This window comes from Sciurus carolinensis, chromosome 10 (genome assembly GCF_902686445.1).
Source record: "Sciurus carolinensis chromosome 10, mSciCar1.2, whole genome shotgun sequence".
Lineage (NCBI taxonomy): Eukaryota > Metazoa > Chordata > Mammalia > Rodentia > Sciuridae > Sciurus > Sciurus carolinensis.
In genome coordinates this window covers 137,546,546-137,570,736 of record NC_062222.1, presented here as the reverse complement: position 1 = coordinate 137,570,736, position 24,191 = coordinate 137,546,546, and the positions used below count along the sequence as shown (strand labels likewise).

The 24,191-nt window shown below is 64.2% G+C and overlaps 1 protein-coding gene across 26 annotated transcripts in view; it reads left to right on the top strand.

The window, feature by feature from the left end:
- Positions 1-24,191, top strand: part of Ablim2 (actin binding LIM protein family member 2) — a 125,936-nt gene that overhangs the window by 19,205 nt on the left and 82,540 nt on the right. For 11 of the 26 annotated variants that reach the window (XM_047565960.1, XM_047565973.1, XM_047565971.1 and 8 more), the window contains exons 1-2: positions 3,878-3,986; positions 20,041-20,184. In XM_047565960.1, coding sequence (XP_047421916.1) covers positions 20,116-20,184 — 69 coding nt within the window. In that variant the 5' untranslated portion in view covers positions 3,878-3,986; positions 20,041-20,115. Of the gene's footprint in view, positions 1-3,877; positions 3,987-16,718; positions 16,860-20,040; positions 20,185-24,191 lie in introns of those variants that run through there. The other 15 variants (XM_047565967.1, XM_047565958.1, XM_047565951.1 and 12 more) reach the window with 4 other exon arrangements.

Sequence of the window (24,191 nt, the reverse complement as noted above, 5' to 3'; positions counted from 1 at the left end):
CAGGCCTGGAGCCCGCTGCAGCTAAGCCCAGGAAGGAAGGGAAGAGGCAGGAGGATTAGAGAAAATACCTGGCAGACGCATCACCGGCTCTGCGCTCACTGGCTAACTCCACAAGCACAGAGTCCTGCCCGGGAAGCCAGGCCGGTAGGGCGGACCTCCCGCTGCCCAGGGGTCACTGCACTCAGGTCGGGCCCTCCTCACAGGCGCCCACAGGATCCCTCCCGTTCCTTCTGTGGTTTTAAACCTTCCAGCATGCTCTCATTAGGAAGCAGAGTCATGGTGTCTGTGTCCGTGGCGGCCAGCGCTTGGGCCATGTGAGTGTTCCTGCGGGAGACAGAGGAAGGGGGTGTTGGCCAGAGAGGCCGGGAGCACCCTTCCCGGTCCTCCCCTGGCGACTCTGTCCTATTGGTACATGGTAATTATACCGAGTAGAGGGTTTCGCCATGGTGAATTTGCACTTGCGCACAGTGGACTTTGGCGGGTTTGACCCAGTACCTGTCCTTGCCCGCCCCTCCTCCCCTGCCTGCCCCTCTCCTGCTGACTCCCGTCTGTTGTCACGAGGTCCCTTGTTTCTGACTTTTCTCTCAGCTTGTCATGTGAGATAAGACATCTGACCTTGACTACGTGAGTCTGGCTCGTTTCACTTCGCATGACGCTCCCCGGTTCCATCCGTTTACCAGCAAGTGCCATCCTGTCATTCTTTATGGCCGAGTGGATCTCCACCTGAGGCATGTGTGTAGAACGCTCTTTTCCATTCACGCCCTGAGGGCACCGAGGCGGGTAAGGTAGTCCGGCCGTTGTGAACTGTGCTGCCGTACGCGGGTCTGAACGTGTCCCTGTAGCGTGATGACTGGCTCCCGCAGGACAAGTACTGAGAAGCAGGGTAGCCCGGCCACACGGTGGTTCCATCCTGGTCTTTTGAGGAGCCTCCATACTGATTCCAAAGCGGCCGTCCTAACTCACAGTGCCACAGCGGTGGATCCAAGCCACCCCGCGTTCGGTGGTGTCTGCATTCTTGATGGTCCTCATTCGCATTTCCCTGATGGCTAAATATTTTTTTTCACATATTTGTTGGCCTTTTATACTTTTTAGAAATATCTGTTTAATTCATTTTCCACTAATTCAGTGGGTTATCTGGTTTCCTGGTATAAAGTTTTCTGAGTTCTTTACATATTATGGATATTAATCCTCCGTCCTGTAGCTCAGGAAATACCACCAATGGTCAGTCAATGGATGCATCAGATTAAAAAGCTTCTGCACAGCAAAGGGAACAGCAGTGTGAAGTGAGCCCCCCAAATGGGAAACGTGTGCAACCTGGTGACTCTTCGTGTGTGAAAAGTGAACTCAGTATCGCTGCAGAGGCAGAATCCCCACCGGCAGGTGGCCTGGGTTGGGCGGGGCAGGAGCCATGGGGAGTCCCCCTGCTCTCCGGAATGTTCTTCTGAGCATCCGACCGCTGCACGCCCTTCCCAGCGCACGCTGTTTCCTGCCACCCAGGGGAAACCGCCAGGTCCCTGGGTGTCCTCTGCCGCCCCCTGCAGCACCAGTGCCCAAGGGCCAGGGTGCAGACACCCCACCTCCACTGCAGCCCCGGGACCACCTCTCAGGCCAGCCCCCTCCCTCCCTCCCTCTCTTCCACCCACCACCCACTATTTCTCCAGCTGATTCCTGCCCCTCCTCCCCACTGGGCTCTGGCGACACCTCCTCCAGAAAGCTTTCCTGCTCCAGCCAGGCCTGTCCCGTGCGTCTGTGCTGGGCCGGCGCTGCCCTGCTTGTCCTGGGTGCCACCAGGCTGCTCCTGTCAGGTCCAGCCTTCTGCTCTTGTGCTGTGGGGATGCTCACAGGGTCACCTCAGGGCCGCAGGCATGGCTTACGTGACACATACAACCCAGGGGTGCTGAGCCGGCAGCCCCCCTCCCTGCAGGAGGTGCCGCCGCGGGACCTGACCCGAGGGCCTGGAGGCAGGGCAGGGCCTTGGAGGGCCCACCCCACTGCACCCCTTTTCCTGACTTAGGGAAGATGCCCTGTGATGGTGGCCTTGAAGGCGGCCATCTGCAGGGCCTCAGGCATCAGCACTGCCCTGCCCCTCGGCTCCCGTCCAAGGCCCCAAGATCTGCACACACCCTGCAGCTGGGCCGCCAGGAAGCAGGTGTGTCCTGCTCACCGAGACCTTCGGGCCCCCCTCGGGAGGACTTTCTGGTGTGTTGGGGGCAGGGGTGGGAACTCGAGGAGGGGTGAGTAGGCCACGCCAGGGGTGGCTGGGAGGACGGGAGGCCTTGCACCCCTATCTCGCACCCTGTCTTCTGGGGGTCTCGAACACAGAGAATCTCCCCTCGGGAGTGCGCCTGGTGCTCCCGGCTGGCCTTCCTCTGGGGTGGGGAGGCCAGGGGCCACGGCTCCAACGGCCCGATGCTGGCAGCCCAGCCTGGAGGGACAGGGCGGCTCTGTCCCAGCCCTGTGGGACTGCTGCTCACACGCGTGCATGTGTGTGGGCGTCTTGTGGAGACGGTGACCACGGGGAAGAGTCGCAGGAGGACGGTGCCCTCTGGCGCCTGAGCAGAAGTCCAGGACCAGCCCCCTCTCCCGCTTTGCCTGGCCACGCCCACTCCCCACGCCAGGGGTGCTGCAGCCTGGGGTAGCTGGCCACCTGCACCTACGAGTGGCACGTGCACACCTGTCCCCAATCTGGCATCTGGCACCACTGTCAGGCCTCCCCGCCCACTGGAGGGGTCACCCTCTGCTGGCACTGTCACTTGCGCCTCCATTACCAGCCCTTGTCCGCCATGGGCCCCTTGGACTCCAAACCTGGGGTGCTCTCTTGCTCTGCGGCTGGCTCCACCTGTTCACCTGCCTCCGAGCCTCCGTTTCCTTGTTGGGAAAGTGAGGGTGCTGGTGGGGCACAGCATGCCGCCTGCTCCGTGTGCCTCCATGTGCTCTGTGGGCCTCCACGTGCTCCGTGGGCCTGCTGCGTGCTCCGTGGGCCTCCGTGTGCTCTGATGGCCTCCATGTGCTCCGTGGGCCTCCGCGTGCTCCATGGGCCTCCGCGTGCTCCATGGGCCTCCATGTGCTCCATGGGCCTCCGCGTGCTCCGTGGGCTGCCGCCATCCCAGGCACTGCCTCGTCACGGCTTGTGCCCTGAGTTGGGACAGGGCTGCCGCAAGGCGGCTACAGTGCCGGGGTGGGAACCTGGCTTCTGAGTGCGAGGCGGAGCTCTGCCTGGAGCGGGTGCGGGTCCCCGCGGCTCCAGCTGGGGAGCCGCGCTCCATCCTCCTGGGCTCCTGCCGTGGTGGCGGTCACCGCGCCCCCTCTCAGGGCTGCGAGGTGCAGTTCTCTGACCCAGCGTGCGGGCACAGGGCGGGCACCCTCTGCTCGCTTCTCCCGCGAGGGCGGAGGCCTCTTGTGGGTGCTCCTGGGCGGTTCTGCCAGCGGCGCGGCTCTGCAGGCTCTCCGGCTGCCGCACTGAGGAGCCTGGGGCCCCCAGAAGCAGGCGAGGCGGGAAGGCTCTTCCCAGGGCCTCGAGGGAGCGAGGCCCTGAGGCCTCCTTGGTCTCCGCCTCCAGGCCCCAGATCTGGAGAAGAGGTGCGGGTTGCCAGCAGCCCCTGTTGGCGGTGCTGTTCTGGACCCTGGACCCTGTGTGGGCTGCAGCTCCCGCCAGCGGCCGGCACTGGGGTCCATATGGTCCCCTGCCCTCCAACCCCAGGGCCTCTCCAGAGCCCCTGTCCTGGACGCCTGGGAACAGGTGCGCGTCCGAGTGGCAGCGTGTGGGAGGCTATTTTGGTGCCTGGAAGGGCTGGGCTGCCTCGCCTTGGGCGTGGGGGTGGCGCCACGTGACCCTCTGGCGTGTCGTTGGGAGACGTCCGGCCACAAGGCTCTCTGCCCGCCGGCTGCCACCCACGTCCTCCGGCGCCGGCAGCTGGCCTCAGAGGGAGAGGCGCAGCCCTTCAGGAGGAGGCTGCGCTCCATGGGGACGCCTGGAGGAGGGGCAGGTAAAGCCCCGGCCGCCTGTGCTGGGGCCACGGGCCGGGAGGAGGCTGGATCTCGAGGGGAGGGGAGTCGGCCCCAGGTGAGCTCTGCGGGTCCGCGGAGAGGAGGCCATGTGGGCAGGCTCCGCTCTCTGGCGGACGTGTGGCAGCCAGCAGCTCTGGGCGCCAGCTACGGGCAGCGCAGGGCTTCCCCACAGACAGGTCTCGAGGTGAGAGTGACCCGATTCCAGGTGGACAGTCTGCGGCTCTGTGGGAGGGGCCCCGGCCAGCATCGCAGCAGCCGGTGTCGGAGCCCTGACAGGGCCCGCTGCCCTCTGCCGGCCCGTCGCTGGCCCACGCCTCGTGCCTGCGCCCCCTTCCTCAAGGCGGTGGTTCTCAGCCCAGGGTCGCTTGCTCCCCAGGGGACACCGAGCATGCAGCGGGGTGGTCACAGCTGGGGAGAGGTGGGATGCTGCCGGGTGTCCTGCCGCGTGCCCGGCCCCTGGGGAGCTGGGAAGCCCAGCCTCGGGATCAGCAGCCTCCCTGGTGCCGCCGAGAAGGGAGGTGTGTCCACCGCAGTGTCTTCTGGTGGGCTCAGACCCTACCTGGCGACAGGGTGGCCAGCGGGGTGTGGGCAGCGGGGGGGCGGGGCGAGGGGGAGCCTGGGCCGGAAGCAGCAGCAGGCAGGGCCCAGGCCCGCGTCCAGGGGCCGAGTTGCCTAGGGCCTCCAGCCAGCCCTCCCGGCATCTGGCGGGCACAGGGCTCAGTGCCCACCCGGGACCTTGCTGGTGGCAGCTGGTGGCCTCCTCCCAGCCTGTGGGTTCCATTCGGCAGCGGGGACAGGACAGGACAGGACCAGGACCAGGACCAGGACCAGGACCAGGACCCTCGCCTCCATCAGCACCCCGCCCTCAGGGAGCAGCCCAGGCTGGGACAGCAGGTTGGCCTTGGAGTGGGACCAGGGGAGCGAAGCCCAGCTGGCCCGACCTCTCCGGGACTGTCGGGATGCACCCACACTCGAGGACCCTCTGTGGGGGGTGGACGTTTCGTTCCCAGGCAGCTGTGTGAACAGGCGGTCGCGCGACATTGACTAGCTAGAAGGGATGACAAGGCGCCGGGCGGCCAGGCCCGGCCCAGAAGAGGAGGCCCCGCTCCTGCTGCTGAGGTCAGGGCTCCGTGCACCTGCCTGACCGTCCTGAGCTTGCTGTGGATGCCCGGAGCTGAGGATGCGCGGCCACGTCCATGTCCTGGTGGGACTTCCAGGCTGGGGGTTGGCGTCTCCCTCCTGCTGAGTGAGCCACAGCTTCTCACGCCGTGCACGTCCACCAGCGCTGGGCAGTAGTGCCCAGGGCAGGGAGCGCGTGGCGATGGTACAGACCCGGCACCGGCATGGGCCCCCACAGACCGGGGGGATCAGCCCAGCGGCCCGCAGGTCACCGAGTGGCCCTAGTGAGGCCAGCAGCGGTTCAGCCTGTGGGATCCAGCTGTGGGAACGTAAGGTCGTGCTGAGAGCTCAGACTTGAAACTGCCGGCAAAACAGCAAAGAGCCACCCTCGCAGGTCAGGCAGCCGTTTGTTGGAAATGAAAAAGAAGCGCTCTGCAGATTGGGTTTCATCACTGCCGAGGACCCTGTGCTCAGAGACCTCGCGAGGGTACCCACGACCCCGGAAGGGGAAGGGACCTGGCAGAGGCTCCGTCAGGAACGCGTGGGCGTCGAGCAGCGGACCTGAGCGCAGCCCCTGGACAGGCAGCCTCCAGACCCTGCAGGAGGGCACCACGTGCTGGAAAGGGCACTCCACACCCTCGGCCATCTGGGCGTGCAGAGGAAAGTGGGATCCTTCGCATCTGCTGGGGCCTAGAACAAAGGGCCAGGGACACCCCGGGCTGGAGGGAGGGTGTGCAGGACTCTGGTGGGAACAGCTGCTGTGGAAAGCAGTCAGGTGCTCCCTCAAAATGTTCAGCACACAGTGACCGCATGGTCCAGCAATTGGACTCCTAGTGTATATATACCCCAGAGAAATGAAAACTCATGTCTGAACCAAAATGTGTGCATGAAGGTTCTTAGTAGGATTATCGTAGGAGCCCCAAAGTGGAAACATCCCCCAAATGCTTTAAATGACGAATGGATAAACAAAATGTGTGGTGGAATATTACTTAGCCACGAAAAGGAAGGAAGTGCTGACATCTGCTACAAACTGAAAAAACCCAGAAAACATGATGGAAGGAAAGAAGCCAGACACAAAAACCACATGTGGTGCCATTCCATTTGAGTGACAAGCTCAGAACAGGCAAATTCATAGAGACCAGACATTGTCAGGAGCTGGGAAGAGGGGGAATGAGGGGAGGGGAGCTCAGGATTTTGTTCTGGGGTGACCAGGTTTCTACATCTGATCATGGTGATTGACACTCGGCTCTGAATACCGCCAGCCAGTGAACCCTCCATTTTCCAGGTGAATTGTGGGCTGTGCGGCGACCCTCAGGGGAGCGACTGGAGCGTGTGCGGGGTGCTCCTGCCCAGCGGCCAGCTTCCCTGGAGTGCGTGGGAGGCAGTGTCGGGCGTGGGCTCAGCCCCTGGAGGAGTGCCTCGGCTCCCGGGTGGACTGGCCACCTCGCGCCGGGGGCTCTCAGAGGACACGGTAGAGGGGCTTCGCCTTGGTCTCTGTCTCCTAACGAGTAATCCCCCTCGTGGGGTTGAAGAGAAGCGTTTTCGTCTTTGAACCCAGAGACGGGTGGTTCAGGCCAGCTGCCCCAGGCCTCCCCCTGGCCTTCCCAGGTTGAGTGGGGACCCAGCCGCAGCAGGCAGGCTGTGAGCTGGACGTGTGGCCTTGGTGAGCGGGGCCCGCTGGCAGGCGGCAGGCGGCACCAGGCCCAGGGTCCCGCCGGAAGGCCTGCTGTATGCCCCGCGTGCTGACCAGCCGGCGGGACTGCGGCCCACCACCCTCCTCCCCCGGCTCCCGGCCAAGGGCTCAGATGCCCGGTTTGAATTAGACACTCAGGAAATGCTTTCCCGACACCGGCCTGCCTTGCCCAGCGGATCGGGCGGCCGCGGGAAGAGCCCGGAAGTCAGGTGGGCAGTGGGGGCCGGGAGCCAGAGGCTGGTTCCTGCCGAGACGGGTTCCAGCCCCCTCGCCAGCTGCGGCTGTGCCCTCTTGCCGGGGTGCTGGGCTCTCTGAGTCTTGGGTCCCTTGTTGGCAGGTTGAGGGGTCTACGCCTCAGTGCCAGCCGGTGGCAGGGCTGGAGCTGACGTGCCCACCGTGCCACCCAGGCAGGGCCCTTGACCCTGGGGTATCCCTTGACCCGTGTGCGCTGCCCGTCTGGGCTGGAGCTGGCCTGCTGTGCTCCCACACTCACGGCCCTGGCGGCAGCCCCTCCATGGGCCCGAGGACCCCGCTGTTTGCAGCTCTGTGCCCAGGACTGTGGCAGAGTGCCCGGGTCAGGGCCTGGTGGGGACCAGGAGCAGCAACTGAGGGCTTTCAAGCTCGTCAGCCGCCCCGGGCCCCGCGCTCTGCTGTCCCAGACATGCGTGCTGACCCCTGAGGGCTGAACATTTACGGCACGTGCTGGACGCCCGAGACCTACCGGAGGCGGGCGCGTGACGTGAGGGACACTCGCAGGGCCAGGAGCCTCGTCACCCACGCGCTGCTGGCCTGGCTGGGGCTCCCTCCCTGGCCACTCATGGTTTCCTGTGTGTGTCCCAATGCCCCCAGAAGAACGGATACCCCCCGTCCTGCAGGGCCATGCTCTTTGGCAGTGCAGTGCCGTCCCACAGGGACACGGGTGGCCGGGGGAGGGACGGACAGCTGCTGCGCCTGGAGGCTTGGCCAGCCTGCCCGCAGGGCTCTCTGGCTCTTCTCCCAGCTCTGCCTCCAGAACACAGCCACGCCCCGGGCTGGCCGGGCCCCACGGGCACATCCGCCCCAAGACGCCTGTGTCCGTGGGCTCTTGGTGGCACTTCGCCATGGAGGACTCTGGGGAGCAGGAAGTGGGCAGGTCCCAGCCCCCACTCCCTGTCCGCCTCCATGGCGCCCCCCCCAAGTCCCACAGACAGTGTTCACGGGGTACAGTGCTCACGGGGTGCAGTGTTCACAGGTGCAGTGCTCACGGGGTGCAGTGTTCACGGGTACAGTGCTCACGGGGTGCAGTGTTCACGGGTGCAGTGCTCACGGGGTGCAGTGTTCACGGGTACAGTGCTCACGGGGTGCAGTGTTCACGGGTACAGTGCTCACGGGGTGCAGTGTTCACGGGTACAGTGTTCACGGGGTGCAGTGCTCACGGGTGCAGTGTTCATGGGGTGCAGTGCTCACGGGTGCAGTGTTCATGGGGTGCAGTGCTCACGGGTGCAGTGTTCATGGGGTGCAGTGCTCACGGGTGAAGTGTTCATGGGGTGCAGTGTTCACGGGGTGCAGTGTTCACGGGTACAGGTTCACGGGGTGCAGTGTTCACGGGTACAGTGTTCATGGGGTGCAGTGTTCACAGGTACAGTGTTCATGGGGTGCAGTGTTCACAGATACAGTGTTCACGGGTGCAGTGTTCACGGGGTGCAGTGTTCACGGGTACAGTGTTCATGGGGTGCAGTGCTCACGGGTGCAGTGTTCATGGGGTGCAGTGCTCACGGGTGCAGTGTTCATGGGTACAGTGTTCATGGGGTGCAGCGTTCACGGGTACAGTGTTCACGGGGTGCAGTGTTCACGGGTACAGTGTTCACGGGGTGCAGTGCTCACGGGTGCAGTGTTCATGGGGTGCAGTGCTCACGGGTGCAGTGTTCATGGGGTGCAGTGCTCACGGGTGCAGTGTTCATGGGGTGCAGTGCTCACGGGTGCAGTGTTCATGGGGTGCAGTGCTCACGGGTGCAGTGTTCATGGGGTGCAGTGCTCACGGGTGCAGTGTTCATGGGGTGCAGTGCTCACGGGTGCAGTGTTCATGGGGTGCAGTGCTCACGGGTGCAGTGTTCATGGGTACAGTGTTCATGGGGTGCAGCGTTCACGGGTACAGTGTTCACGGGGTGCAGTGTTCACGGGTACAGTGTTCACGGGGTGCAGTGCTCACGGGTGCAGTGTTCATGGGGTGCAGTGCTCACGGGTGCAGTGTTCATGGGGTGCAGTGCTCACGGGTGCAGTGTTCATGGGGTGCAGTGCTCACGGGTGAAGTGTTCATGGGGTGCAGTGTTCACGGGTACAGTGCTCACGGGGTGCAGTGTTCACGGGTACAGTGCTCACGGGGTGCAGTGTTCACGGGTACAGTGTTCACGGGGTGCAGTGCTCACGGGTGCAGTGTTCATGGGGTGCAGTGCTCACGGGTGCAGTGTTCATGGGGTGCAGTGCTCACGGGTGCAGTGTTCATGGGGTGCAGTGCTCACGGGTGAAGTGTTCATGGGGTGCAGTGTTCACGGGGTGCAGTGTTCACGGGTACAGGTTCACGGGGTGCAGTGTTCACGGGTACAGTGTTCATGGGGTGCAGTGTTCACAGGTACAGTGTTCATGGGGTGCAGTGTTCACAGATACAGTGTTCACGGGTGCAGTGTTCACGGGGTGCAGTGTTCACGGGTACAGTGTTCATGGGGTGCAGTGCTCACGGGTGCAGTGTTCATGGGGTGCAGTGCTCACGGGTGCAGTGTTCATGGGTACAGTGTTCATGGGGTGCAGCGTTCACGGGTACAGTGTTCACGGGGTGCAGTGTTCACGGGTACAGTGTTCACGGGGTGCAGTGCTCACGGGTGCAGTGTTCATGGGGTGCAGTGCTCACGGGTGCAGTGTTCATGGGGTGCAGTGCTCACGGGTGCAGTGTTCATGGGGTGCAGTGCTCACGGGTGAAGTGTTCATGGGGTGCAGTGTTCACGGGTACAGTGCTCACGGGGTGCAGTGTTCACGGGTACAGTGCTCACGGGGTGCAGTGTTCACGGGTACAGTGTTCACGGGGTGCAGTGCTCACGGGTGCAGTGTTCATGGGGTGCAGTGCTCACGGGTGCAGTGTTCATGGGGTGCAGTGCTCACGGGTGCAGTGTTCATGGGGTGCAGTGCTCACGGGTGAAGTGTTCATGGGGTGCAGTGTTCACGGGGTGCAGTGTTCACGGGTACAGGTTCACGGGGTGCAGTGTTCACGGGTACAGTGTTCATGGGGTGCAGTGTTCACAGGTACAGTGTTCATGGGGTGCAGTGTTCACAGATACAGTGTTCACGGGTGCAGTGTTCACGGGGTGCAGTGTTCACGGGTACAGTGTTCATGGGGTGCAGTGCTCACGGGTGCAGTGTTCATGGGGTGCAGTGCTCACGGGTGCAGTGTTCATGGGTACAGTGTTCATGGGGTGCAGCGTTCACGGGTACAGTGTTCACGGGGTGCAGTGTTCACGGGTACAGTGTTCACGGGTGCAGTGTTCATGGGGTGCAGTGCTCACGGGTGCAGTGTTCATGGGGTGCAGTGCTCACGGGTGCAGTGTTCATGGGTACAGTGTTCATGGGGTGCAGCGTTCATGGGTGCAGTGTTCATGGGTACAGTGTTCACGGGGTGCAGTGTTCACGGGGTGCAGTGTTCACGGGTACAGTGTTCATGGGGTGCAGTGTTCATGGGTACAGGGCCCACAGGTGCCCGGGCTGCCCCTCAGCGGGTGCGGGCAGGTCCATCCTCCCTGCTGGGCACCCATAGTGTCAGGACGGGGCTGGGCCTGCTGGGTGAGGAGGGAGGACATGGAGCCCCTACCCTCAGAGGAGGCAGACCTGGAAGGACCCCTGGGCCGGGCGCTGAGGACAGGGGAGCGTCAGAGCTCCTGGCCTGGGGTTGGCAGGGGCCCGACGGGCAGTGGGAGCCACCAGTCGGGAAGGTGGGGCACTTCCTGGTTCCCTCCACCGGCGAGCACCTGTGACAAGCCTGCGGTCCACTCCTAGGACCCAGCGCAGAGGTGAGCAGATTGCTGTCCTCAGGACAGGTCAAGGGTCGGGGAGAAACCAGAGTCTGCTCTGGGGACTGGGAAGAGGGCCGGCCGTTCCCGGGTGCTGGGGGAGCCGCCCCACGGGGGCAGCTCTCGGGGCCACAGGTTTGCTCCTGGAGACATGGCCTGGGGTCACGCGCCTGCCTGGGCCTGGGCCTCAGGCATCACTGGTGCCGCCAGCTTCGAGCCTGTGGTGTGTGCCCATCTCCCCATCTCCGAGCCCGGGAGTGAGCGGCTTGGGGACAGGGCTGGAGCCGGGCAGGGGTGGGGACCAGCGTGTCTTTCCGAGTGGAGGGCTGAATGGAGACGACGGAGCCTGCCTGCTGGGCCCAGGCGGACGGCCTTGCAAGAACGGGGCCAGCCTTGGGCGCGGCTCCCTGGGCTCGGGTTATAATTAGCGTCAGCCTAAGTAGGTTAGGCAGCGGCTCTGTGACCTGGCATGGTTTCCCAGCAAGCAACGCTGGAGGCCTGGGCCAGGCTTGGCCAGTCTGAAACCAAGAGGCGACTGACAGCGTCCTGAGGGTGAGGGGCTCCGAGGCCCCCGGCCTGTTGTCTGGAGGCAGGTGCCCTGAGCTGAGGGAATGGCTTGGGGGAAGACTGCGACGGAGGCGGTGCCCGTGCCCGCCGCTCCTCAGTGTGCCCACGCCCACGACCCCCCAGGGGGACAGTGCTGGCTGAGCACTGGAGACGGCCAGGCCAGCTCAGGCCTTCCCAGCCCTGGCCAAGTGAGACAGACCACTCAGACCCGACTGTGGCCAATGGGCTTTGGGGCCTGGGAGGCCAACAGACTGTGGACAGTAGCCACCAGGTGGCCAGGCCACACACAGACGAGCCCTGCGGAGCCTGCTGCTCATGTCCCAGAAGGTACCTTGTCCCCCAGCCTGCACATGTCACCTCCTCCCAGAGGCCCCAGCCTGCACATGTCACCTCCTCCCTCAGGCCCCAGCCTGCACACGTCACCTCCTCAAGAGGCCCCCAGCCTGCACATGTCACCTCCTCCCAGAGGCCCCAGCCTGCACATGTCACCTCCTCCCTCAGGCCCCAGCCTGCACATGTCACCTCCTCCCAGAGGCCCCAGCCTGCACATGTCACCTCCTCCCTCAGGCCCCAGCCTGCACATGTCACCTCCTCCCAGAGGCCCCAGCCTGCACATGTCACCTCCTCAAGAGGCCCCCAGCCTGCACATGTCACCTCCTCCCAGAGGCCCCAGCCTGCACACGTCACCTCCTCAAGAGGCCCCCAGCCTGCACATGTCACCTCCTCCCAGAGGCCCCAGCCTGCACATGTCACCTCCTCCCAGAGGCCCCAGCCTGCACATGTCACCTCCTCCCAGAGGCCCCAGCCTGCACATGTCACCTCCTCCCAGAGGCCCCAGCCTGCACATGTCACCTCCTCCCAGAGGCCCCAGCCTGCACATGTCACCTCCTCAAGAGGCCCCCAGCCTGCACACATGTCACCTCCTCCCAGAGGCCCCAGCCTGCACTGTCACCTGCTTCAGAGGCCCCCAGCCTGCACATGTCACCTCCTCCCAGAGTCCCCCAGCCTGCACATGTCACCTCCTCCCAGAGGCCCCCAGCCTGCACATGTCACCTCCTCCCAGAGGCCCCAGCCTGCACATGTCACCTCCTCCCAGAGACCCCAGCCTGCACACATGTCATCTCCTCCCAGAGGCCCCAGCCTGCACTGTCACCTGCTTCAGAGGCCCCCAGCCTGCACATGTCACCTCCTCAAGAGGCCCCCAGCCTGCACATGTCACCTCCACCCAGAGGCCCCAGCCTGCACATGTCACCTCCACCCAGAGGCCCCAGCCTGCACATGTCACCTCCTCCCAGAGGCCCCAGCCTGCACATGTCACCTCCTCCCAGAGGCCCCAGCCTGCACATGTCACCTCCTCCCAGAGGCCCCAGCCTGCACATGTCACCTCCTCCCAGAGGCCCCAGCCTGCACATGTCACCTCCTCCCAGAGGCCCCAGCCTGCACATGTCACCTCCTCCCAGAGGCCCCAGCCTGCACATGTCACCTCCTCCCAGAGGCCCCAGCCTGCACATGTCACCTCCTCCCAGAGACCCCAGCCTGCACATGTCACCTCCTCCCAGAGACCCCAGCCTGCACACATGTCATCTCCTCCCAGAGGCCCCAGCCTGCACATGTCACCTCCACCCAGAGGCCCCAGCCAGCACATGTCACCTCCACCCAGAGGCCCCCAGCCTGCACACATGTCACCTCCTCCCAGAGGCCCCAGCCTGCACTGTCACCTCCTCCCAGAGGCCCCAGCCTGCACTGTCACCTGCTTCAGAGGCCCCCAGCCTGCACATGTCACCTCCTCCCAGAGGCCCCAGCCTGCACATGTCACCTCCTCCCAGAGGCCCCAGCCTGCACATGTCACCTCCGCCCAGAGACCCCAGCCTGCACACACGTCACCTCCTCCCAGAGGCCCCCAGCCTGCACACATGTCACCTCCTCCCAGAGGCCCCAGCCTGCACATGTCACCTCCTCCCTCAGGCCCCAGCCTGCACATGTCACCTCCTCCAGAGGCCCCAGCCTGCACATGTCACCTCCTCCCAGAGGCCCCCCCAGCCTGCACATGTCACCTCCTCCCAGAGGCCCCCAGCCTGCACACCTGTCCCCTCCGATGGCAGATGGAGTTTGACTGAACACAGTTGGGCCCCTTGTTGACCTACTGTCCATGGCTGATACAGTGATGGAGACGGCATGTCCTGCAGGGGTCAAACACCCACGGTCTGGGCTCTAACAGGAAAGGTCTGTGACCTGCACAGACGTGAGCCCCGGAGCCTGCAGAGCCAGCACCCCAGGCCCTCCCCCGCCTGTGCCGCAGCTCCCTGGGGCCGCACGGATGCCCGGCTGCACCTGCAGCGTGGTGTCCAGCGGGGACACAGGTGGGCAAGGCGGCCATGACCCGGGGCCAGTGGCTGCAGGCCTGAGAGCCCTCTGCTGCTGGCCAAGCGGCAGCCGCTGTCCCCACGGAGGCTGCCCCGGGCAGCGGGTGGTGACGCGTCCTCGAGCGTCCCAGCCCCGCCTGGTTGGTTCTCACCGCAAGTTTCCGGCGGTGTCGTTATGGCAGCGAGAGCCTCGTTATCCCAGTGTGGAGGCTGACTGGAGGTCCTGGTGGAGCGCGCGGCCTCCGCGCGGGCCTCGGAGCATGCGGCTTCCTTTTTTAAACTGAAAGGAAAGTGTAAACAGACGGTAGACTCGCCACGCGTCCCCCGGCCCCCCAGGTCCCCTGTGGCCAGCACTTTAGGCGGGTGGCTTCTGGGTGGTGCTGACAGGCCCTGGGCCCACTGCGCCCTGGGTTCTATGAGGCTGGACAGATGCACAATGACCTGCGTCCACCGCCACAGCATCCTCTAGAGCAGGACCACTGCTCTGAAAGTCCCTGCTCCACCTGTCTGTCCCTCCCACCATCCCCCAGTCTCCGCCAGCCTTTCCACTGTCCCCACCGCTCTGCGTTCCCAGAGCACCCGGTGGAGCCTCCGGCTGGCAGCCTCTTCAGACTGGGGCCTCAGCATTATGCTTCCAAGCTCCCTCCGGGTCCCTCCCTTGGGGGCTGAGGTACCCCAGGTGAGGGCGCTCCACCGCGTGCTCCTCCACCTGCTCCACACCAAGCCCTCCAGCAGGGTGGAGCCCTAAGTGCAGGCTTGGGGTATGACTCCCACCCACCCTCCTTCCAAGCTCACCTGCCTGGGGTAGCTGACTGACAGGTGGCGATGACTCTCCCACCTGTGCAGACCTCATGCACAGCTGCACGCCACCTGCAGTCAGAGGCGGAGGCAGCCTGGCCTGGGGAACCCCGAGGATGTTTGGAGGCAGGGGCGCAGTGGTGGCACCTGCAGGGAGTGTGGAGAGGGCCGGAGGGCTTCCCGAGGAGGCAGAACGAAGGCCAGGGCCTCCAAGAGCCTGTGCCTGCAGACTGTGAGCAGGCCTAGGGCAGGCAGGAGGCAGGGCTCCTGGAGACCCGGACCCCCGGAGGAGAGTGTTTAGACCTGGGTGACCTGCTGCCCGCCAGAGGCAGATGTCCCTGATAAACCCAGGCAGGTCATGTCTAGTCTGCGACTCCGGAAGATGCGGCAGGTGTCTCACATCGAGCCAGGGGCCCGTGGCTCCTGTCCCAGTTCTCGCCAACCTCCGTCCTTGGAAGAGCCTCTGAGGCCAGCCCTCAGCCCTGGGGTGCCCCTCCCCGCCCAGCGAGGCTCTGTCTGGGGCGTGGTTTTCCAGTCTGACTGGGACACGCGTCCTTTATTCACCAAGTGCATTGTTGAAGGCAGGCCTCTGACGGGACAGCCCAGGGCTGGTCCTCCAGGCCAGAATCGCTGTGGGCGACGCTGGCCAGGCCAGCCCTTGGCGACATGAGCCAGCAGTTTCCAAGTCTGGAGTTGGAATCGTTGGGACCACTGAAGATGTTTTTAAATTAAGTGACTGGGTCCCCTGAATTGCAAACTCGGGTGGGCTCAGGGGTGAGTGTTCTGCAGGCCCCCAGTGCTCGGCCGGGGGAGCACAGCTTCTTGTGGCCTCAGTGTCCACCCTGTGAGAGGGGCAACCCCCTGGCCTGTGGGGGTGGCAGGAAGGCCGAGCACGCCTGACCCTCCCTTGGCCCGGGCTGGTTTGGAGAGGAGGAAGGGGGCAGTTCAGGTCCACACGCTGCCCTGGCTGCCTGCTGCGCAGGACAGGCTGGGGAGCAGCACCCGTCCCGGGCCTGAGCTGTGGAGGGCAGGAGGCGGCCCGCCCGGAGGCACCGTGTCCTGGAGCTTTGCTGGAGCTCATCTATGTGAAAGGCTGCTCTTCTCCAGCGTCGTGGGCACCCTCTGGCTGCCAGGCTCTCTTTGGCCTTCAGGGCCAGCTTGTCTGAGCTTGCCTCTGGTTGGTAGAGCTTAGTCTTAGGGAGGCTGGTTGACCGGATGAGCCACACCCGGCCCTGCACCCTGGGGACTCTGTCCTTGGCCAGCACCAGCTCCGGGTTCCCCAACGCCCTCCCAGGGAACACAGTTGTGGTGGCCCCATGGAACAGCCCCCTCCTGTTGGCCATGCACGGGAACCCCAGGGCACGGCCCGTGCCCTCCTGCTGCTGTGGCTGGCAGGGACGCATCCCTGAGCCGCAGTCTGCACAGCAGCAGCGCGAGGCAGTGGCCCTCTGCAAGCTCTGGAAGAGCGGCTGTCTCCTGATGCACGTGATGCACGTTGTCAGCCACGGTCAGGACACGAGAGCGAGGAGGAAGCACACAGGGCCCGCAGGGTCTTGTGCGTGCCGACCGTGCACGGCAGCGGCTGTGGCAGTGCTAGGAATGAACCCCGCCTTGGGGCACAAAGGCCCACACCTCAAACCCACCCTGATTCACCAGCGGGTGGTGACAGGGAGCTGCGTGCTGGAGGGAAACCTGCAGGGTCCACTTGGCTGCACCAAGAGGAGCTGCCCTCGAGGCGCAGTGCCTGCTTCCTGTCGCCAGAGGGCAGCACCACAGCCCGGACCCTGTGGTCAGAGGCCCCAGGCTGCTGCAGGGGCTCCAGGTGGGTGGGGTTGCGCAGCCGGCAAGTCACGCCCTTAAAATAGCTCTCCCCAGTCCAGAGATGTTCCCACAGCCTGGGAGCTGGTGATGTCAGGCCGTGTTGTTCCAGCAGCGAAGGTCATTGTTTCCTAGTGCTGACTGTTTGTGGGCTGGTTGCTGGGCTGGTTGCTAGGCAGGTGTTTTTGCCCATTGTCCCAGCACACCTGCCCTGCCAGGTGATGTGAGCAGAGGGTGGGTGGGTGACAGGACAGACAGGCAGGAGGTGGGGTGCCAGGGACTGTCAAGGTCACAACATGAGGGGACAGAGCTGAGACTGCATCCTGGGCCGCTGTCCCCACAGCCCATGCTGCCCCCTGGAACCTGAAACTGACCTTTCTCCTCCCCTGGACTCGAGCTGGAGTCCAGCCAGACTCCTGCCTTGCTCATGAAGCACAGCATGTCATCCTTGTGTCTCTGGTAGGTAAGGACACAACAGAGCCACATCGACCCCCTCCCCCCCACCATCTCTGACTGAGCTCAGATGGGGTCAGGGCCACTCGCTGGCATGTGCCCTCCAGGAGCCCCGTGGCCCAGCCCCTGTCCACCCAGCCTGGAGTGGGTGCTGTCGGGGTCTTCAGACCCCCTCCAGGCCTGTTCTCCCTGAGAAGCTTGGGCCCAAGCACAGGAGGAAAGTGGGCTTGGCTCCTCCCTCCAGCCTACAGCAGTAGGCAGGCCCGGCCCACAGGGGGCTGCGGCGTGCTGTGCAGACAGGAGCGCACCCACCACCAGGGAGGGAGGGAGATGTGGCAGGTGCCCCCGGGCTGCAGCTGAGCTCAGGGCCCTGGCTGGCTCTGCACCATGGTTTTGCTGTAGCTTCTTGACCTCTTAAAGGCGAGGCGGGTGTGGTCACCAAGCCCTGGGTGCCCAGCGCCACCCGAGTTATTATTCAGGGTGCTCCCTCTCCTGCACCTGCTTCTCCAGGGCGACAACTCACCTCGTGCCCAGGCAGCTGACGCCACCACGCTTGAGCTATTTAGTGTCCCTGTCCTTGGAAGCCCTGTTGCCCCAGAATGACCCGCTCCCTCCTCCAGGCAGTCCATGGTCAGCCTCGCATGGGGGGCCGGCTCTGCAGAGGACGGAAGTCCCGCCTGCCTGACCCAGGTGGCTGCTGGCATGCGGGGCCCTGGGAGGTGAGGGACCGGCTGGAGCTGGGGGAGCTGCCCCTGTCTGGGCTACAGTTCCTTGATTCTCACTGCAGGGACGGGGGCCACCAGGCCTGGTGGCCAGGCCAGCCTTCGGCCTTCTTATATAGATACTTGAAGAGAACTGTGGCAGGCACTTTCTGGACCAGCACCGTGTCCTCCTGCCACCTGTGGGTCCAGCTATGCCGTGACAGTGGCCCTGCCCCTGTAAGCATCCATAGCACTGCAGCACCCGGCCTCGGAAGCAAAGGGCCAGCCCAGACCCAGCAGCCCAGAGAGGGGAGGGATCTCTGCCTTGGGTGACCCTCATGCGTGGGGGACAGGAAGTGAGGGACCCCCATCTCCCTTCCCTCAGTCAGCAGGATGAGCTGGGCAGGTCCTACAGGCTCCCTGGAGCCCCGGAGGTGAGCTACTCGGTAGCACTGGGCTCTTGGCTTCTGCCTTCCCCGTTCCACCCTCCCGGTTCCTCTCTCTTTCCTGGCACTTGGGACCCCCAGATTTGCCACGTGTAGCCCCCACCTGTCTTGACTCAGCCTCAAGGGAACCCAGACCAAGACAGGAGAAGCTGGCTGAGAGCGTTGTGGAATCAGTGGAGACCAGCCACAAGGACATTCAGCAGGGCCACCTGTGACTCCCTCTGCAGTGGCTCTGAGTAGCTGGCAGGTCACCTGCAGGTGGGGCGGGGCAGCTTCGCAGTGGAGAGGGAGGCTCTGCTGGGCCTGGAGACAGGGGCACCTGTGTCCTGGGAGACTGGCGAGGGCCGTATTTGGGCTTCTGTGGCTGGTCTGGCATTGGAAGCAGGGCAGCTGTGGGCCCGTCATCGGGTTGTGCCATCTCGGACCCCTGGTTGTCACTAGAGATGGCGCCTGCCCCCCTGGGAGTGTGCTCTGGCAGGTTGGCCTCCTGGCTGTGCCGTGGGCCGGGGACTGGGTTCCGGGGGGCCGCAGGCTGTGCACAGCCTGTGGTTCAGTCTCAGTACGATTGCAGAGAGCTCTTGGCACAGGGTCTGGGCCAAGGGGGGATCCAGGGGGCAGCTGCTGGGCATGGTGGATCTGGCACCCAAATGAGGGTGGGCAGTGGATGGGACGGGTGAGGTGCCTTGGCCCCGCCCAGACCCCAGCCCATCTGGAGGCTTGTGTGCCGTGCGAGACCCTGCGGCTGCCTGACAGATGCCCACAGATGAGGGGCTTCAAACAGCACCAGGTCGTGACTGCGGGCTGGAGGTCAGACGCCTGACCCAGGTCACCCCCAGGCTCGCTACCCTTCCTGCGCCTGGGAGGCCAGTGATGTCGCTCCTCTGGCCTCCTCCACAGCCTCGTCTCCACCAAGCACACGGGGGTATCCTCCACGCCGGGGCCCTGGGCTGGTGCTGGGCCAAGCGGGGTCCTGGCCAGCTCCCCAGTGCTCCAGGTCCTCAAGGGCCGGCCTGCACAGCCCCTTCGACTACGGCGGGATTGTGCACAGGCCTGGAGATCAGAACCCACACTGGGGGCTGCGGTTCTGTCCTCTGAGGCCTCTGGCCACGGGTCCCTGGCTGCACCCTGGTGCTTGCCCGGCCCCTGACCTCTGGGGTCCTCAGTCCCTCTGAGTGGGTCCCTCACAGGTGTACTGGAGCACTAAGCATCAGCTGTGCACAGTGCTTGCGAGACCCCCGCAGCCCCCACATCTCCCCACCCAGCCTGTGGACCCACCGTGGCTCCTGCCTGTGCCCAGAAGGGCAGCCCCTCCCCCTGACCAATCCTCCCTGGGCTGCAGAGCTTGGCCGCTCCCCTGAGCTCCCCGGCCAGCACTGCCCCCCGGGGGTCGCTGTGGTTCTCCTGCTGCCAAGGCTGCCTCTTGCCAGCCCTGCGGCTCCAGTGTGCTTGCTCCAGCCTCCGTACACTGGGGAGGGTGTGCACGAGGAGGGCAGGGGACGGGTCCGGGCACCCACGGGCGGCGGTGCCCTCTCGTCAGCCCATCAACCAGGGTTCCCAGCGCCTCCCTAACACCCTGCGCTGGGATGGACTTTAAGGGGACAGCAGCCATGTTTAGATGGATGTCCCAGGACCAGAGGAAATGTGCAGCCGGCTCCCCCGGGAACGTGGGGCTGTACCCACAGGGCACAGGACCCGGGTCCCCTGCAGCAGAAGGCCGCCAGGCTTGCTGGGGGAGACCCTGCCTCAGAGACCTGGCAGGGCAAGACCTGCCCGGTGGAGGCAGCAGGGCCTGGGTTGCCCTTCAGAGAGGTAGCAACGGTCTGGTCACTGCAGGCAAGGGGCCAGGCTGCTCATGGCATGGGGCTCACTGCAGTTGACCAGGGAGCGGTGGCCCCAGGGTTGCCACCTGTCACGCTCTCTGTCCCTGGGCAACGTGGACCGGAGCCCCCCTTGGTGCCATGTGGCGCAGGGCTGGGGGTGCAGCCCGAGCCTGCAGGCGAGCTCGCCCTCCCTCTGACCCACCGCTTGCTTCCTTTTCAGTGTCCCAGCCCCAGGCCGCTCACAGCCCCCTGGAGCAGCCGCCGGCCACCGCAATCCTGTGCAACACCTGTGGAAATGTGTGCAAGGGGGAGGTGCTGCGCGTGCAGAGCAAGTACTTCCACATCAAGTGCTTCGTCTGCAAAGGTAAGTGTCCGCTCCCAGCCTCAAGGGCTGCGGCGCCTGCCAGGGGGCTCGGGGCGGGTCGGGGCCTGGGGACAAGCTTCCTGCGCAGCCATGTCCCAGGTGCAGGGAGGAACCTGCTCGGTGGGGAGGGCTCCAGGCTCCCGGCCGCCCTACAACTGCCCAGCACCAGAGGCTTCCCAGGTGTGGCCGGGAGCCATCAGCAGGGTGGGGCAGGTGGCCTCCACCGGTCGTGTCCAGGGGCGCCTCACCCAGCAAGGGAGCATTCCCATTTTGTTCCAAGGGAAAAGCCCTTTGATTTTTCTCTAGGTATAAAAATGACATAAATAATATACTAAATTCAAATAATACCAAAAAGATAGGATGAAAGTAGAACCAAAATTCCGGCAGCATCCTCTCCTGGGTGGCGGAGCCACCAGCCTCCCTGGGTCCCCTGCGTGTGGGCGGGACTAAGCGCGCCTGTGTTTAATTCCCTAGAGACGCATGACACCGCAGCTGGGGGTGGCGAGTCAAAGCCCCCGGGGTGACGTCCAGACCTGAGCCCACCGTCCTCGGAGCTTGTAGGGAGGACTCCACCAACGCCCACGGCCTGAAGATCCTCCCGATGCACTTTCCCCGGGTCCCACGCCAGCCGCTGGGCTTGGCCAGAGCTTTGATTCTAGGTCTTTCTGTGACCCTGACTGAGGTGGTCCCTCCCAGGTTCCTGTGGAGGCACCCAGGGTCCCCCCAGGGGACAGGGGACAGTGAGCGCAGGGAAGCCCGTCCCCCCAGGAGTCCTCCACTTCCTCCGCGTGGGCTGCAGGCTCCTGCCATGCGAGCCCCCCTTGTTTGAAGGGAACCTCAGGACCGCCTGGGCTCTTCTGCTGTAGAAGGGAAACCCCAGAAGTGTCCTTTGCCGCCAGCCCAGGGAGCAGGGTGCACGGGGAGGCAGGGCCGGTGGCTTGGGGACCAGAGTGATCCCCCTGGCCCCCACCTTGGAAATCTTGAGAGGGCAGGCGGGGGCAGCAGTGCCTGGTCCCTCGGCAGAGGCTGGCCACAGCCTGCCCCTCAGGGCTCCGTCGTGGGTGGGCAACCAGCCCTGACCCCGTGTCCCCTGGATCCAGGCGTCCCTGTGCGCCCGGCCCGGCTGGTCCATCACTTCTCAGGTGCTCTGATCCCCAGGATCCCCTACCTCTCTCACAAGGCCGCAGGGGTGGGGTTGGTGACAGGACCCGGCCATGGCCTCGGCTGTTAGAGAGTTCAGCGAGGAGAACCACGGCCAGCGTGCCTGCCAGAAACAGCTTCCTGGGACGTGGAACAGGGATGCTGGTGGCGCGACACCCCGGCTCCTGTCCCCATGGGGTCACCTTGGGACAGAGTCACCTCGGGATGAAGGGACGCGGTGCTCTGGGGGTGCTTCCCAAGGAGAAGGAACACGCAGTTCTGCCCTCGGCCGCTCTCCCTTGGCGCTAGGCTCCAGGATGCATCTGGTTTGCTCTCCCGACTGTTTCTGAAGAGCCAAGCCCGCCGTCGGCTCCAGACACCCGTGTGGGGAACGCGGGCGCCGCTGCATCCACAGGCTCCTCTGTGAGCTGACCTAGGACTGCAGCAGGATGCCCGGGTGGGCAGCTGCAGGGACGGCTGCACCCCTTCCTGCTGGCCAGTGTCTGGGACACTGTTGCCGTGCTCCCTGAGGCCAGCTGGGACGCAGTGGTGGTGGGCAGGAGTCTGGACACGCAGTGGCAGGTGCCAGGCTGGCCCCAGAGCGAGGCCCTGGCCCACGAGGCCTCTGTGCTCCTGCTCAGGACTGCAGAGCCACGGAGGTCTCCACGAGCTCTGCAGACAGCAGCGTGTCCCAGCACAAAAACCGTGGTCGCGGCTGGCGTCTGGTCCAGGCTCCCTGGGGACACGCAGTTCCGGAGCATCCTGGTACTGGGGGGCGGGGGAGAGCCAGCTCACCATGTCTTCACCAAGTGGACATGTCACCTTCATGAAGTCTGCAGCTCCCCCCACCTGCCTCAGGCCGCAGGGTCACCAGGACTCGGCTTCCCTCCCTACCGCCCACCCCTACCTGCCCCGCTCCCACATCTCATCTGTGCATGCCATGGTGCCTCTCCTCAAGGACTCAGGATGGCTGCTGCAGCTCCAACATCACCTCCTCATAGGGTGGCAAGCCACATAGGAGGGCATGGGGGTTATGCAGCAGAGGGCCTCTCCTTTCCTGAAGCCCCCACAGCTTTACCATGGCACTCACTGGCCAGACCTAGGCCACATGGCCATTCCACTGGCCAACAGGAACAGGAGGGTTCTGACTTGGCTCAGTTCTGTCCGTCCTGGGCTGGGCATGTTATCAGTCAAACCAAAGCAGGTTGGTCAGCTGAGGGACAGTGCCACAGTCGATCCAGGAGTCCTTTGGGTTTCTTCTGCCCAGGCATGTTCTGCCCCGGTGTGCTGGTTTCCCTGAGAAAACCCTGGAGGAAATGGCACACTTAGCTGCCCAGGCCTGGGCTCTGAGACCTGCTCTGGGTGCAGGTCCCTCCGCTGCCGCCCGCAGCTGCTGTGGCTCTTGGCCTGCTTCCTAACCCATGTTCGAAGCCCTGCAGCATCGTCGACAAGTGCTCTCGTACAGAGCACCTACTGTGTGTCAGACGCTGACCTTAGTGCTTGGGATGCATCATAGCGAGGACTTCCCTGCCCTTGGTCAGTTCCAGGGCGTGGAATGCAGGAGCGGTGAGGTTTTGTCCCGCTCAGGACACCAGAGGGGAGGAGAGGGGGCAGGCAGGGAGGGCGGGAGGCCTCTCTTTGGAAGTGGTGATCAGGGCAGGCCTCTTGGGGAGGTGGTCTCTGATGGGGCCACAGAGCTGTGCTGGGCCACCTGGGGGTGACCTCCGAGTGGTACGAGGGGCCTCCAAATGCACCTCGTGGGGTGTGGGGTTCACGAGGAGCCGTCTCGGGCTCCCGGAGTCTTAAGAGCCTGGCAGACATGCTGCCTCCCCTGCTAGGAGCAGGGTGTTCCGCTCAGCGGGAGCCACGCAGGTCACTCACAGAGCTGGGGAAGACACGGCAGAGAGTTAGATGGGCAGGCGTGGGGCCGGCAGCCTGGTGGCTGGGCCAGTCCACCCGCTGGCCGGCGTGCTGTGTGTCCACAGTACCTGATGCCACGCGGTGCCCCCGGGACAGACATGGGGAGACAGCAGGGCCCCTGCAGTTTCGGTTAGGATTTTGTTCTTCCGACGAGTCTTCAAGTCTGAAGACAGGCTGTGTGCGTACCTTTGAATCCTGATTTATTCACTTGACGTTCCTATTCCAGCCAGGCACGGGGCCCGGGCCTGTAATCCCAGCAGCTCGGGAGGCGGAGGCAGGAGGATGGCAAGTTCCAGGCCAGCCTCAGTCAGACCCTGGCTCAAAATGGAAAGAGTAATAAGAAGAGAAAGGACTGGGCTGCAGCTCTGTGGTAAAGAGCCCCTGGAGTCAATCGCAGTACAGAAGAAGCCACCGTTGAGCGCTTCCTTCAACATATAAACTCTCCCCTGCCGCCTCCCTGTGGGCCCTACTTCCTTCCACCCCCGCGGCTCAGCGTAAACTCAACTCTTCCACCAGTCCTGCCTTCAAGCCGTGTCCAGCCAGCTGCTGGGCTAACTGGCTTTTCCTTTCAACAGTCATGCAAGGGTGGTATTGGTAACTCAGCTGGTGACAACTACCTTGAGCTTCAGAGAGGTTGAGTGACCCAAGGTTGCACAGCTGAGAAGCGGCAAGAGTGGGCCGGGCCGGCTGACCCCAGGACCTGTCTCTGCAACATGTCGAGGCTGCACTGACCCTGTGGCCGTTCATGGCCACTTCCCTGGGCAGGTTCCCAGAAGGATCCAAGGGCAAGAGCCATTGCCACAGCCCTCCCGCCCTCCTGACGGCCTCTCAGAGTGACCTCCTGAGAGCCCAGAGCCAGGCCTCGTCCAGCTGCACCTCCCAGCTCCTGTTGCCTTGGCCAGTTGTATTTGCTTTTGCAAAATGTAACCGGGTAGCCGCAGCTGTCT